This window comes from Plodia interpunctella, chromosome 22, assembly GCF_027563975.2.
Source record: "Plodia interpunctella isolate USDA-ARS_2022_Savannah chromosome 22, ilPloInte3.2, whole genome shotgun sequence".
Lineage (NCBI taxonomy): Eukaryota > Metazoa > Arthropoda > Insecta > Lepidoptera > Pyralidae > Plodia > Plodia interpunctella.
This window is the reverse complement of record NC_071315.1, coordinates 3,887,366-3,904,319: the sequence shown is the minus strand read 5'-3', so window position 1 is coordinate 3,904,319 and position 16,954 is coordinate 3,887,366. Positions and strand designations below refer to the sequence as shown.

General features: G+C 35.2%; 2 protein-coding genes across 3 annotated transcripts in view; both read right to left on the bottom strand.

Moving 5' to 3' along the window:
• sona (sol narae) overlaps positions 1-3,397 on the bottom strand; it is a 127,626-nt gene extending 124,229 nt beyond the window's left edge. For both annotated transcript variants that reach the window (XM_064436685.1, XM_064436686.1), the window contains exon 1: positions 3,205-3,397. The gene's annotated coding sequence lies outside the window, so the exon portion shown is untranslated. The remainder of the gene's footprint in view (positions 1-3,204) is intronic.
• A 12,205-nt stretch (positions 3,398-15,602) lies between these two features.
• Positions 15,603-16,812, bottom strand: BORCS7 (BLOC-1 related complex subunit 7). Its single transcript, XM_053762057.2, has 2 exons — positions 16,532-16,812; positions 15,603-16,032 (listed from the first exon to the last, which is right to left on the bottom strand). Exons 1-2 carry the CDS (start codon positions 16,667-16,669, stop codon positions 15,856-15,858), a joined length of 315 nt encoding a protein of 104 aa, XP_053618032.1. The 5' UTR covers positions 16,670-16,812; the 3' UTR covers positions 15,603-15,855.
• Positions 16,813-16,954: the final 142 nt, after the last annotated feature.

Sequence of the window (16,954 nt, the reverse complement as noted above, 5' to 3'; positions counted from 1 at the left end):
CATCAACAGTAGAAGGGACTTTGAAATTTTAGCTTGAAGTTTTAGAGAATTATTTTCTAAGACTTTCTCAAAATTTTGAAGATGGTAATCAAAATTCTAGCTGGCGAAAGTCGAAGGCAAAAGCTTGATTATAATACCATTACAAGATTTTTTCGTGAAATAAACGTTAAAATAGTACAACAATCAAATTAAATAATGTTCATTTGTAGGATGTTTCATTAATTGGCTACTTAAAATCGCTCTCTGATTCGACTGGTAAGATAATATACTACTCAGTTGAATTATAATACAATCAGACAGTTCCTGCCTTGTTTCCTGTCCTTTAAATCAATGCATTGAATAAGGCTGTAGAAATACCATCATTTAAAATAATACTAGCTGCGCCCCGTGGCTTTGCTCCCGTGGGAATTTTGGGATAAAATGTGGCCTGTGTTATTCCAGGTTATATTCTATCTGTGTACCAAATTTCATAATAATCCGTCCAGTAGATTTTGCGTGGCAGAGTAACAAACGCATTCATAATATTAGTAGGCTTGCACATCCTCTTTCACTTTCTCATCTCTGGATATTCCGGGTTGCGTTCGGGGTTGTGAAGCCGCGAAGCTCGGGGACAGCGTAAAAAACATTAAAATTTTGAAAATTCGGCTGTGATTTTACAACCGGCCGCCTGCCTGACGTCAACCCTCCTTGGGAATGCTATTGTCGCCTATCAGATTCCCAGGCTGTGTGTCACTTATTCGCTTCACACGACATCCACAATACGATATAGCACATCCTATTCTATTAACATTAGATATAAATGAGCAAGTTTGGAAGTACTTATAACAAAACTATCTCTACTGAATCATATATAATTTACTGAACACACTATGATAAAATTTAATAACTACACAGATATATTTTTAAACCCTTTCGCGAGACAAAACCATCAACGAGACAAAATAACATTTCAAGCGTTAATAACCGTAAACAGCAATTTGTAACTTTTGGTTCCAAATTTTTTACGGAAACAAAATGGCGTGTTAGTTTAAAAATAGTTTGATTAGATATTCTGTTAAAATTCAAGAACATTTTCTATTATACTATAAAGTCCACTCATCCTGATTCTTATGTTTCAAAACGAAATGTCCTTTCTATCCAAATAGGATAAAAATTCATTAAACTAAATATAAAAAGACGTGATGTATCGGGTTTTTTTTTTAAATTGTCCATTTCATAAATACCTGTTATGTGCAACCAGATTGTTATAGTTTTTTATTATACGTGTAGAAATTTTATGTGGCATGAAATACATGCAATTTTTACTATTTCAAGCTGTTTAATTCGCAAATTATAATTATCTACATTTCAAAAACTCTTACGAAATATTCTAAGTTTATTATTATTATTTAATACACATACCTAGTTATAACAACAATGCGGCTCATACATAACCGAATAATCTATTATGTAAAAATATGAATGAATGATTGCGAAAAACTTATTCTAGGTAAGAGTTTGCGTCTGCGCCAGCACTTCATAAAACTCAACGAACTACATCCATACTACTATTTAATACCTCGGTGGCGCAGTGGTAAAGTTCCTGCCACTGGACCGAGAGGTCCCGGGTTCGATCCCCGGTCGGGTCATAATGGAAAATGATCTTTTTCCGATTGGCCCGGGTCTTGGATGTTTATCTATATATGTATTTGTTATAAAATATAGTATCGTTGAGTTAGTATCCCATAACACAAGTCTCGAACTTACTTTGGGGTTAGCTCAATCTGTGTGATTTGTCCTAATATATTTATTTATTTAATATTAAGAAAAGGAAAGGTTTGTAATTTCGAATGGTTAAATCCAAAGAAGTACTACTAGATCGATTTAGACGAAATTTAGCAAAAATGTTGTGTGTATAATTATTAATGATTAATTACTAATCCTTAAGATCCATTTGTTTATAAGATCTTTTTAATAATACATATACATTTAATGATACACTAGCTTTTACCCGCAGCTTCGCCCGCGTTTATATCGTGCGTCCGCTCATAACTTATTATTGTCGATATATCGAAGTCTAATCAACGTATCGCGATGAAATTATACCAGATTTTGAGGTAAACCTTCTGCTATACAACTGTAAAAACCGCATCAAATTCCATCTTGTTGTTTTTGCATGATGTGCGAACAAAGATACAGAGAGACACACAGACAGGCAAAAAAATTTAAGAAAATGTTTTGTTATGTTATGTTTTATTATCTCCTATGTACAGGAACAGACATAGCCCAGAGTTTTATTACCAATATGTATAATGAATTAATATAAATTCTCCAGGTCGCGTATTTATGTATACAAGTTGACAATGATTACTCATAGTTTCCGAGTTACGTATTGAATTTTATTAGACAATTATATACCTTGAATATATTCTTACATATGGTATTATTATTAAAATTATTACTAAACGACTATAACCAGTTGTATATGCAAATCTAAGCAACACATTCGTTATTTACAACGTATGTATTCTATAATATTCTTTATGGTGACTCAAAACATTAAATAAAATATTTAAAATTGTATTTATTTGTGATCTGTCGAATTTAAAAATGTAACTTCTGGTGAACTATATTAATAAATTAAACTAAATTAAATTTAAATAAATATCTAAATAAAATACTTGATTATATATTCATTGCACTTTAGCATTATATTATATTCCAATGAATTTTCACGACCTTGATTCTCGCACTGCATTATACTAGAATTTATTTAAATTCTATTAAAACATATGAATAATTAATTTAAGTTTTTTTTAAACAAACATAAAAACTGATTGTTCTTATAACAAACATTTTTTATAAATCTAACAAAGTTTGTTAACATTATGAGAATGTCGCCAGTCAATATTCTTCATTGTGACTTGACCGTGCTACTATTAATTTAAGCGAATTTTATCTTTATTTATATTGACTAATATTTTGATTTTAATTTTTAAAGTATTAACTTGTTTTTTTTTTCTTAATTCAGTATTTTAGTTTTAGTTATTTTGCATAATTACATTGTTTACCAGAATAAAATTTGGTTGTCCTATTTATGAATGTCACTACAAAATAATCTAAAATTCAGATTTTCATATTACAAATTTACCGATAAGCAAACATTAAAACAAAAAAAAATCCAACAAAATCCACACTTTCAGTTTCTCATTGCATAATACTAACCGTTTAGAACAAGCGCGGACGAGGGCCAGGAGCACAGCAAATAACACTTGCAACACTTACAAGCCACTTAATCCATCACTAGGGTCGAATATCACAGTTCATTGGGGAATAAAAGGGAGCGCGCGACAGAATTTTTCCTTTTTTAGAAAACTGCGGCCGCACGTCTCGCTCGGTCGGCGGCCAGCGGCACACTGAAGCGAGAGTACATTCCCCCACACATAAAGCCTTTAACACGGAGTGGGGCTAGGAAATGATTTTCCTCTTGTCCTGTTACCTTTCAGGATTCTTATTGGATTTTTTTTTTATTATTTTAGTTTTGTTCGAAATTTAAATACGTTTGATGTCTATTGCCTGACAGAAACAGTGTGGTCTACATAGGCTAGGATAGTTAAGTCCGCTTTGTGCCTTTAATGTTTTTTTTTTAATTTATTTCCCCCTTTGTGGCTATTAAGAATATTTATATTGTTTTGCTGTTTGTACACGCAAACTGAAAACTGTCTGTCTGTCTGTGTTTAAAAGTATTTTTTCTTCTAGCCCGTATTTGCGTTCCACTGCTGCACTTCCAAAAATATCTATTGAGAGACTGCTCTCAATATACTGACATTGCCATCCCCTGAGGAAAATATCGATGAGATCCCACTATCTCTCAAGTCGGTCGAAGCAGTAAGCAATTACTATATTTTTCAATGAAAAAAATCTTTTATTATTCACTTACACACATATAAACATTTATTATCATTGAAAAATTTTAATATTTTTTGCAGTCAAAAATTTTGTCCCAAACCTAATTAAACATGTAAAAAATCCTTGTTTTTTGAGTTGGTCGACCTCGGTGGCGCAGTGGTAAGGTTCTTGCCACTGAACCGAGAGGTTCGATCCCCGTTCGGGTCATGATGGAAAATGATCTTTTTCTGATTGGCCCGGGTCTTGGATGTTTATCTAATATGTATTTGTTATAAAATATAGTATCGTTGAGTTAGTATCCCATAACACAAGTCTCGAACTTACTTTGGGGCTAGCTCGATCTGTGTGATTTGTCCTAATATATTTATTTATTATATTTATTTATTTATGATTATTTTTTTCTGAAAGAGATCTTTAAAATGTAATGTACTTTATTTTAAACTAGCGGCCCGTCCTGGTTTCGCTCGGGTAAAACCGTAATAACAAAACATAGCATTCTCTGTCTGACCCAAAGGTTGCCTGTTAGATAAAGCTTTTAGCATTAAGTCCGTCTATTGTGCTTTTACAAATTGTACTCCTGTGCAATAAAGTTTAAATAAATGAAATAAATAAATATATACCTGTAGCTTCCTTTTGAATCACTCTAAAAATACCCGCATCAATATCCGTTGCGCTGCTAAAAATGTAAACTTATGAACACACAGACAGCAGGAAGCCACTGTTTTATACAATGTAATTATTCTAAAATCCTGTGTTTTTCTCAGATTTGTAAAATAAGGCCGGAATCCTAAGAAAAATAATGTTTTTCTCCACAAAGAATTAGACGCTCGCTCCCGCCTCTGAAAAGACATCAACGAGCCCCTTCGTAATATTTTTTTCTATAAGATTTTTTTTATCAAAAACTATTTTCATTCTGCTTCAGATATCTCTATCATAAAATATTTTGTAAATGTAGTATTATTCAATATATTAATTAGTTAGTTACATTTAGAACTAAATTAAAACTTTATTAGTTTAGTAAACTAAACTAAAACAATGTATATGTACATTTACAAAAATATTATATATTCTTTTAAAATAAATAATTCCTGGTTAGATCATAAAATAATTTAAAAGTCAAAAATTAATTTAAATTTTAAAAGACAATGAAAAATATTACCTACTGTACTGTGTTAGGATAAATGTCAAATGAGATACTTTTCCCCAAATGTCAAAATCAACTATTAATTACAGTGAAAAGCGCTGACGTCACTTACCTATGTAAGCTGCCAATTTTTTTGTGATGTCGTTTGTGATACTAATACGTCATTTCTCCAAAACAAACTAAGGTGTCATTTCAATGGAATATTTGGATGAGGAAAAATAATCTTGAAATATCACCTAATGAGAGGTAAACAGCAGGTAAGCAAAATACACGGTATTTTATATGTATGTTTGGTAGCCGCTTTGTTTGTTTCCCTTGAACTTTATTCTCAGTGGGTTGCACTAGTCAACTTTAACGCTAACTTTAACCTGTGCATAGAAATGCAAAATACGTCATTTTATCTAAACGTCGGCGGCGCGGAGGTTAAAGTCAACGTCAAAGTTGACTGATGCAACTCACTCTAAGTGTAGCTTGCGACGCCGTGCCCATGTAAAAATATATTTTCCCATGCCCATGGGAATTTCGGGAAATCTTATCATAGTCCTCATCTAAAGTCTCAAGAAATTCTATATAATAAATAATTCGCTCAATAAAATACTATACGTAGATAGCTGAAGTTCGGAGGTGCCGCATTACACATAAATAAATAAATATATTAGGACCAATCACACAGATTGAGCTAGGCCCCAAAGTAAGTTCGAGACTTGTGTTATGGGATACTAACTCAACGATACTATATTTTATAACAAATACATATATAGATAAACATCCAAGACCCGGGCCAATCAGAAAAAAAGATCATTTTCCATCATGACCCGACCGGGGATCGAACCCGGGACCTCTCGGTTCAGTGGCAGGAACTTTACCACTGCGCCACCGAGGTCGTCACCATCATCTGTAGTTGTCAGTCACACATCCTACTAGTATTATAAATGGGAACGTTTGTGAAGATGTATGTGTGTATGTTTGTTACTCTTACACGAAAAATCGAGTGGACGGACCTGGATTAACACATAGGATACTTTATATCCTTATATTCCGCAATTCATATCCTTATATCACGGGGGCGAAGCCCCGGGGCGCAGTTAGACAGACAACGCTCAAAGCTATACATACATATTTGCTTCTCTGATGACGTTATAAAAAAAGTCGCAACGTTAATCTATCACGTTTTTTTTTAAATAAAAACGCCCGTAATAACAGATCCACGCCATATCACCTTTGGATGCAACAAGCCTAGGCAGCTGATAGGTAACAATAGCATTTCTAAAGAGGGAGGACGTCAGGAAGGCGTCCAGTAGTACAATCACAGCTGAATCTTATCTTGCTGAATTTGGTATGCATATATTTAAAGACCCACGTTCAAACATAGGCATTTTTTTATATGAAATCAACACGCAAATGACTATAATTGGGGTGAAAAATGTGAAAATATATTTTAACGAAGCCGCGGGAAAAGCTAATAACATATTAAACAGATAGCGTTAAAAATGTTTCACAAGTGACAGAGCTAACTGACAAATAGCTTCAGGCAGACTTATCCAGCAGTTAGTTTTTCGGTTATCAGTCGGTAAGGATTATAGCATAGGACAGTTATAGGAAAAACGTCCATCCTGGTAAGGTTTAGTCTTCTAAAATGTATATATAATTTGTTAATTTGCAGCTAACATGGCACAGAACTGGGTCGACACGAACGGCCACGTGAACTAATAGATATAATAGCCTGCGCGCGCACGCGACTTGCCTCGTTACGTGGTAGGTACCACGTTATCATGTAGGTAACCAAGCGTACGGTTCCTTGTTGATTGAGACGATTTTCATCATTTCGAACTAGCTGCCCGTCCCGGCTTCGCTCGGATAACAACATAATAAATTATACACCTAAACCTTCCTCAGGAATCATTCTATCTATTGGCGAAAACCGCATGAAAATCCGTGCAGTGGTTTTTGAGTTTACCGCAAACAGACAGACAGATAGATAGACAGACGCGGTAGACGACGCGGTATAATATGTAATGATTAGGATAAGGATGATATAACTTCATACGATGGCACGACCTTTGGTTAATTAAGAAAGCCTTTGGTTAGTTTGGTCTGATATCATTACAATTTTTTAAATTGTAACAAAGACAATAATTTGTTTTATTATATGACTTTTAAAATAATTAATCTGTACCTAAGGGTAATGTCAATTTTATGAATTTTATGAAGCTTTAACTTTTGACTTCGCCCGCGTTAATTTTCCGGGACGAAAAGTAATTAAATCTCATTCATTCATTCATGTGTGACATGTATTAACAAATCCATTTAAATACACGTATGCAAAATTTCAAGATGTGAGAGTAGATAGAGCGTGAAGAGTTGACAAACAAACTTACTTTTGCATTTATAATATTAGTTAGGATTAATTTTGGAAATGATCCTCCGCAGCGGTCGAAACGCTCTGAGAACCAACCCAGTCAACCTTTTAGCGGTGCAAGGACAGCCCAGCCAGAGGGTTCATACACAGTTCACAAAACTCGCGCGAGTGTGATGCCTCTCATTAAATTATTGATCACCTCTCTTGCCATCTCTGCCCTAACACCAGCTCCCGGGACAATGTGATGTTATTTATCAAAAATATGTATAATCCTAACTAATATTACGAGTATAAATGCGAAAGTAAGTTTGTTTGTCTTCACGCTCTATCTACTCAACCAATCTTCTTGAAATTTTCCATACATCTATAGAGAAGAACATAGGGTACCTTTCATCCCGGAAAAATTACTGTTCCCGTGGGATAATGATAATAATATTTTATGAACGAGCGCACGAAAAGACACGGGCGTAGCCGCGGGGAAAAGCTAGTTGGATTATAAATAAGAATCACTAAATATTACAAAACAAAATCGCCGCTGTCTGTCCCTACGTACGCTTAGATCTTTAGAACTACGCAACGGATTTTGATGTGGGTTTTTTAATAGATAAAATGTGTAAAAAGACTTCTCCAGCAATTTGAATGAGGACAACTTTTATACTTATTTGTTAAATTTAAAATTTGTAAAGAAATTTTAGGATCCTGGACTCCGACGCTCTATGGCAGCAACCGGTAAAACGCTCAGATGAGATAGAGAGAGAAAGAAGTAAATGTATTACCCATCAAAATCAAAATCCATTAGCATAAAAACGAATAAGAAATAAGGAAAACAAAATGACAAGGGGCCGTGTCCGGTATGTACAGGACACCTCGCATCACAAGGCTTTAGTTGTTCTTTCTTCCGTCCGAAGACAATTATAGGAAGCGTTGACGGATGGATCTCTTTCTTCCTTATTTTGTTAAGTTTACGTTTTACTAATCAAATTATTGTTAGCTAGCTTTTGCCCGTGGCTTCATTTTTCCCGGAGGAAAGGTAGTAAGTACCCTATGTCCTTCTCTAAAGCATGAAGATGTAACAAAGAAACATACTTTCACATTTATAATATTAGTTAAGACTATGATTAGAATAGACGGCGTTTTGTTAATTAACTATTCGTGAGGCTATTAGCTGTGTAAGTACCTGATCGCTTAACATCAGACAGGGAGAAGTGGAGGAGACTGACGTGCTATACCGACCCCACATAAAGTGGGATAAGGGTAGGCTGATGATGATGTGTGATGTGTAGGTTTTTTAAAATTAGAAACTAGCTTTGCCCATGGCTTCGCCCGCGTAAATTAAAATATTTATATATGTAGATATAGATGTATAGATTCTTCCATTTTAAATTCAAATTCAAATCATTTATTCAGAAATTAGACAATTCGCTTTTTCTCGTCAATTTTTATATTTATAGTTATTTCTCACAAGCTACAAACTACTGGTATTTCGGAACGACCACTGCTGAGAAGAAATGCCGATAGAAACTCATTTGAAGAGTGTTGGTCCCTATCATGCCAGATCGGCTTACCATTATTGTTTCTTACGATGTTTTTTTCTAAAAGTACATAATGTACATAGTCAAAAGGTATATCAAGACAGGTTATGATTGTGATCCGAGTGCTGATTATAATATATATATATATATCGATGTGTTTTACGTAGATTCATCTTAGCTAACAAATTGAACTTCCGGCAAATATCCACTCTGCTTCTTATTTCCATAATGAAGGAAATAATTATACATAATTTTAATAAATAACAGTGTTAGGAGTAAATTGTGCTTTATTAATTAATATATTGAGTTAATTTACATGTTCTTAAGCACCTGGTTCTCCAAGCCAGCGTTCTAGGAATTCAAAAAATGCAAATTTTAGTCGAGTCACTGTAACAGAAAGGGATGCTTCTTACTACTACTCTTTCTTTTGTATAGTTGCGTCTCTTTCAATTGCAATGATATATTGCAGGTTGGAGGTCGAAATACTACATTAGTTGATACAGTCATGGGACGAATATAACCTGGATTCCTGTTAATATGTGCTAAGTAATAATTTAAGAAATGATGTGCTTCTTATTGTGTTTTATTTCAACTATTGGATGAGTTTTGATGATATTTGGGATAGTGGTAGACGATGAACATACACAAATGTCGTCACTTTTAATCTCAAAACTATAACTAAATTTTAAAAACACTGAAAATATACCGTTCCTTTTTCATATTGGTATATGCATGCCACACATGCTTATTAAGCTAAATTAAAAACATGAAAACTCGAAAACCCGAGCGGGAATCGTACCCACGCCTCTGCCAGTTCTTAACCACTGAGCTATCGAGACACTATCGAGTGTGTTCGATTACCGCTCTTGTGTTAAAAATTTTTCATCTCATTATTAGTGTAATGCTGTGATATGTAATAAAATTATGCTGAAAACACGAGAAAGTATAAATTATGTCCATATGATCTCGCCTTATGCTAGCCTTTTCAATGTCAAACCAGTTTCGCAGGCAGAAGTCGTCAAACACACGTAAACATTGCATATAAAATGCAACGTAATTATGATGCACTGGCCTTAACCTTCGACGCCTGGGGTTAAGTATCGTTTGCAGAAATCATTACACTTTTAGTACATATCAGTTTCCTATTGTACTTGTGTAATGTATATTATTAAACAATACTTGTGTAATGTATGTTAATAATCAATGGTAATATGTTGTATGACTTTATTTTTAGCAAAATATATAACATCACCAAAAGGCAAACTATGAATGACAATAGCTATAGAATTTTTGCCTGTGTGTCTGTTTGCGCATCACGCAAAAACTACTAGATTAAATTTGATGCGGTTGTTTAGCGGAAGGTCTTACTTCTATAGGTTTTAAAATCTGCTATAGGTTTCATAGCGATACGTTACTTAGATCCCGAGATATAAGTAGGTACTCGTACATGAAATAAACGCGGGAAACGACCACTACTGAGAAGAAATGCTGAAAGAAACTCATTCAAACAGTGTTGGTCCCTATTATGCCAAAAGGGCTTACCTTTTTTTAAATATAAACTTATGTATAATTTTTTTATCAGTAATTTAACAATGTAAGTACACAATAAAGTACGTGGTCAAAAGGTATACTGAAATATATTATGATTGTGATCAAGTGCAAATAAAAGGAAAAAACAAAAAACCTTTTAATAAAATATCGAGCTGACCAGTCCCCCCACGGCAGCACCCGTTCACGAGTTGACGCGTGAGTCAGCCATCGCGAAGCTCAACCACAACTATACAAACTAAACTTTACAATCCAATGTCTTCCATAACTGCTTCAGCATTTTAACACATAGTTATCGCTAGAATTCCAATCTATTACCTCACCCTGCCAAATAGTGCATGCGGTTACCTGGTCACAGGGTAGCTATGTTAATAACACACAATCAGTTACGTGCCACGAAACTGGTGTGTATCTATCTGCGATATTACGTATTTGTTTGAAAAAACAAGAGAGACTCGCCGCGTCCTCATTGACAATAAGCGACTCTATGCGATGCGAATACGACGCAACAATATCAAATGTACCTAAATGTTCTAATCTATACTATTAAAGAAGTAAGCGTTTGTGAGTTTGTGACCTTGTGAGTTTGTATGTTTGAGTCGGGTAATCTCCGAAACTACCGAACCGATTTCAAAAATACTTTCACACTAGATATATATTAAATAAATATATTTATTTATTTAATATATATCTAGTGTTCTAATATGACTGTGTCATGTGTAGACTGTAATATACCTACATCCATACGCTTTGTCTCAATGAGGATCATGAAGAATCAATGATATACAGTCTTCACAACCGCAACGCGTATTAAATGTGTAAAATCTGAATTATAAATTACAATAGACATGTAATTTATATGTCTATTTCTGAAGATTACACGCCCCTCTCTCACAACAAAAAAATACGTACTCTGAGCTTCGATATTTACGTCTGAAAAAGAAAGCGGGAAAACGTGAGAGAGAGACACGCTCCCTTCGAAACAAGTGTGTATAGTTCGGTCTTCGCTAACTCTGCTTTTGTCTCTAATTAGATGAAAATCATCTCGACCGGGAATCTATCATCATGAATTGTATATATGTCATATACCCAATATGGAATGAAGTAGGCATGAAACTCTTCATTTAATTCCAGCTATTAACCCTTCATCTACGAACACGACAATTACAAGTCAAATGGCTGAAATTGAACAGTTCTCACAATTTGCATAATTGATACATCCCCATATTGTGTCATGTAACAAACTGCACATGTAATAAGTGCATCTTGCAGGAAATTACGTAACTGTCCCACTCTGTGTACGCTGGATGCACTCAAATGTCGAATGAAATAGTAGATGTGGCACAAAGCTCAAATTTCTGATGATTCATCGCATGATATGTGCTGTCATGATCAAGTAATTTAGGCGTCCGCCTCTCTCTTCAGATCGAGATCGTAGTTGTATTCACGGCTGCGACGCTCCAGACCCAGGAGCTGCGAATTTAGGACCGACCGTTGCTCCTAAGTTTCATGTAGGCTCCCGCCGAACTCAAACAGACACCTACGCGAATGCATGAACAATGCGTAGTTTGTACGAATATTTTTATTTACCGCTGTATGTATGCTGAATCTGCCCAATTTTGGCGAACTGTTCGCGGATAGTGTGAAACCGGCATCATACTGTAGCCATATAGCTACCAAGGCTTTTTAACATGCATGGGAGGATAAAAGTTGGTAACTGCACATCGTCTGGAGAAGTGAATGAAAGAGGACTTCGTGCTCTTGAGTACAGCGAGTCGTGTTCCAGAGGTCTGCTAACAGCTGCCTGCTGGCGCGCCACACGTTGCCGATATTACGTGTGACCTAGTTTTAAGTATGTTTTATGTGTATCTGCAAGGTATTTATAATATGGGTCACTGGCATTTGTATAGGTTTTTATACTGTACTTGTGTTACACCTGAAGCGGTGGTAAAATAGTCCGCCTGATCGAAAAGTCTCAGATTCGAATCCTACTCGTGCCACGTGAGTTTGTATACCAATCTGAGTTATGTATAACAGTTTCCATCGACCAGGTGAAGGAAAACATCGTGAGAAAACCTGCACATCGGTGGACAGTTCAGTTCGCCAGTGCGCATGCGACTACTTGCCACTAGATGGCGGTAGGTAGTCGTAAAATTCAAGTCAGATGCCTTTTGACGACTTGAATAAAATCTGACACCAGTGTTAGCAATAGCACACTCGATATGAATTAATGAAGATGAATTAAAAATAATTTATACTATTATTTAGTTACCACATCCATCTGCATACAAATCCTCGTGGTAGTTCAATATTCGCATAGCAAATCTAGACTACGGAAGGTGATCTAGTGAAATGTTTGAAATAGAAGGTATTTATTCTATTACATCTATTGCAGTAGGCACGATGAGATGTAATTGTAATAATGATTGAAGTGACCTGAATTACAAAATCCTGAAACAATTTGTAATATCGCAGGAACATTTGCTTTATTTTAGGTTTAATTTTATACATTTGTTGATCTGAGGTACAGTCAACAGCACATCAACAGTTACCCTGCATGAACTTATATATACTATGGCGCGGTAAGTTTCGAGTTTGCAACAATTTCGGGTAGGTTAATGTGTTGTTGACTGTACAAGAATTACACTGACCGAGCGGTGTATGTAGTTCTTTATATATACCTATGTACACGCTTATTTTTTCCTTTTTTCATCAACAACATATCAGTCCACTTGTGAGCATAGGTAGGTCTTTCTTCGCGTACGGCACCCTTCTCTGTCCAGCAGGCCTACTATCAACTTTTACAGAACGATTACAATGTAACTCAGTTCAATTTAGGAACCTAAAATGAATCGCATTCATACTAAAAATTAAGTTGATGGTACGAATTTTCGATGCAGTTCAGTTTAGATCGTAAAGCGGATCGCGTTAAGAGATGATGGTAGCCCCCCTGTGCCTCCCTCATCCATTATCTTCCCACCATCACCCCTAGATTACCCCTTTCAAACTTACAATGACATAACACCATTTAGACAAAGACCAAAGTTCCATCTTGGTGCGAGTTTTATTTCTAAATTACCCAAAATTAATTTGTAATGGTCGAAATAAAATATAATAGAGATAATATTTATAAGCTAATTTAGTTAACCTAATTTTAAATCTCAATTCGTATTACTGGCTTTTCTATTTCCATTTTATGGCTGAACTCCAGACAGGTTAACCACGTGACCTTACGAGGGGTCTTGACCGTTTACCTTTCACACTGATTTAAGAAAAAAAATGGCACAATGCTCCCGGCATACTTTAGAATCGTGCCTATCATGCCATTGTGTCCAAAACCTCACTTAAACCACTTTCCTTTTTTTTCGCGACGTCCAATTCTATCAAGCACGAGGTTACACAACCACCAACTTTGACGATTTGATATAATTTTTACAGCTTTGTGAGCCAACAAACTTAGTTATTACAATCCTAAAATTGCAGTTAAAAAATTTCAGACCTTATTTTCAGTGAGTTTAAAGGTTAGAATTAACGAATTTTGAGGTTGGGAACTGCAATTTCAAAATGGCGGTAAGATATGATCGTGACTACAACAGAAGCGACTGGGGTTACGTAATGCTGTGTAATTACTGTTGAGATGCCGAAAGTGCAAAATTAGCAGCAATGCTAATGTTAACAGCAGACTTGCTCTGTTTTTGCGATGCGCCATTGTTTCTAGGTTAGCGTTTCGCTGGTCGGGTCATTAGTCACGAGTTCACGACGATGTCTTTTAGATAGATGGAATATAAGTTAACTTAGCCGCGGAGTATTCATTATTAGAGCATAAATGTAGTTACCTGCTGATGGATCATATTTTTTTTCTTTTTTTGAGTTCGTTCGTTTGGAGCCATTCCTGAGTGCACAAACAGGTCATAATAATGCATTGTCATCCGAACTAAGCGTGTCAAAAACTTCAGCTCAATCGGCTAAAGCGCGATTTATTGATATATCTATGGAAATGTGTGTTCGTGTCGCGACTGGAGAACTAAGATAAGGAAGCCATCGATCACAGACGTCCGAACTTAGTGAAAGCTGGGAGTCCGGTCTTCAGGTACATGCTTAAGTGTTAGTGGTAAATATAAGGTCTAAACTTATCTCTGAAGTCATCTAAAATTTGTATTGGGGTATTAATCGGAAATTGTTAACTTCAATTTCCAAAATTCCTTCCAAAATTAAACAAAATATTTATATCAGACTTTGACTTTTTATTATAATATATTTTACATTGTTCCTGAGGGACATAGGGTACTTTTTATCCCACGATATTTCCACGGGCGGAAAGCCCCGGGACGCAACTAATTATTAGTCTTTATTATCATCATCATCATTTCACCCCCTTTCCGCCCACTGCTGAGCCTTCCTTGGAGAACCACGCCTAACAAATATTAATAGCAAACATTCACATCGTATTATATTGTTTGCCTTATGAACAAAGTAGGTACCTAGTTAAAATTGAATTATATTTTTATATTATATTGGAGCCTGTTAATACAATATAATAACAGGCTGTTATCGTAGATCAATAAAAGGAAAAAATACCCAACCTGTGCTATTCATAGTTAAAGCATACTTTACGCTAAATTATGTTTTGTCCCGTTCTATCAATGTCAAATATAAGGTACGATCATAGATAGGTACGCCGCACTTACTAATTCCACGGGTACGATAATGACAAAATATATTTGGGCTCAATCCTTTTTTACAAATAAAGTTTTTAAATAAATAGGATAATTACCCTTAACAGCCATTTTAAAGGTCCTGGGGCACAGGCCTTCCTTATGGATGAATAAGGAGCATGGGCAATGACACACCACGTAGGTTAACAGGTTTTAAAAATAGGATAATACAAAATTAAGAATTTACATGTTAATGTTTAACTTGATTTATTTTTATAAAGCAATTAAATTACATTTATACAATGTTTTTTTAAAATACTTTTACATAAGCTCATTTGCCAAGGATTGGGTCTAGCCCAAGTCGATCCTATAATAAGCATATGTCTACAAGTAGTAATAATACATATAAAGAACATTACAGTACAGGAAAGGACAGTTGTCTCAACCATCACACATCCCATCCCTTACAACGGCTACAGTGATTGGGTGAATCTCAGAGTATTTCGACCACTACGGCCGCATCATTATGATCCGTAAATTTTTCTGGGGCAGGAGTCATTTTCAAAATCAATAATTCATAAAATTGACATTGACCACAGTACAGATTAATGATTTTAAAGTCAGAGAGTAAAACTTAAATTTGTCTTTGTTAAAATTTGTAAAATTGACGTGCGGTTGCAGAGGTTGAAATGCTTCAAATTCAAATTACTCATAATCAGGAGACGCCTGTCATCTTTGCATAGAAGATACTTTCTCTTTAATCTCGGTGAGCATTTGTGCAGATTGGTGGATGTTCTCAAACTGGTAGCCCATATGTACAGCAATCAGTTGCATCTTTTTTAGGTTCTCTTCGCTGCTCTCCATCAGCGCTTCCAAACCTGCCATCTCCCGTGCTGCTGATAACAACTGGAAAATAAAATGTGAGATTAAGTAAGAAAATCTATTTATGCAGATGGATAGTCTGGAAATTTAAAATTAATTACACTAGACCTACCCTTGTCTAAAGTATAATTTTTTTTTAATCAAATATTATATTACAAAAAGCTAGTAGGTTGATGTAAAAATGGTCCTGTGAAGATTTAATACCTATATGATTTTTTTCCATGTGAAAGTCCAATGCCAATTAAAAAATCCTTGAGAATCAATGTTGTATAATCCTTAATAAATAGATGGGAGCTTTACGAATTTAAATTATGTGAAGTTTATCTGCATAGAGAGTTAATGGATGTCGATGGTGGAACACTTTGCTTTGCCATTAGTGGCTAATAACATAACCAAAACACTTCAATCTTTCTTATCAAGCGTGCTAAATCTGGTCTCACATTTCTATTCAAGTCACCACAAGGCATCTGACTACACCGAAATTGAGCAGTGCTAGAAGTTAGAATTTGTGGATATATCTTACTTCATTCGATTTGGAGCCCCTGTGTATCTGCCGTGCTAATGATGAAATGTTATTTATATTGACTTGGACGCGCTCAGCAAGTCGCTGTTTGGACTCCGCGAACAGAGAACGGGCGCTGCTTGATGAGGCGGACGTCATTTCAACTTGTCAACTAGGTAGATCTTATTTCGTTCCTACTCAATTATAAAATTAAAGTAGTGAACACAGTAGTCAAAAAAGCCACAGGTAAGCGCACACGAAAAGAAGCAGAACAATGTTAATTTAATGTAGGTAGGTACTCTAATTTGTTGGTTGTTTTTTTTTTTGAGTGGATTGATCTATCAACTCACTCCACTCAGTCAGCTGCGAGCTGACATTGACACTGACAGATCAGTTTTTTTTATATCGTTTCGTGCCATGGAATTAGTAGGTAGGTACTCCGTA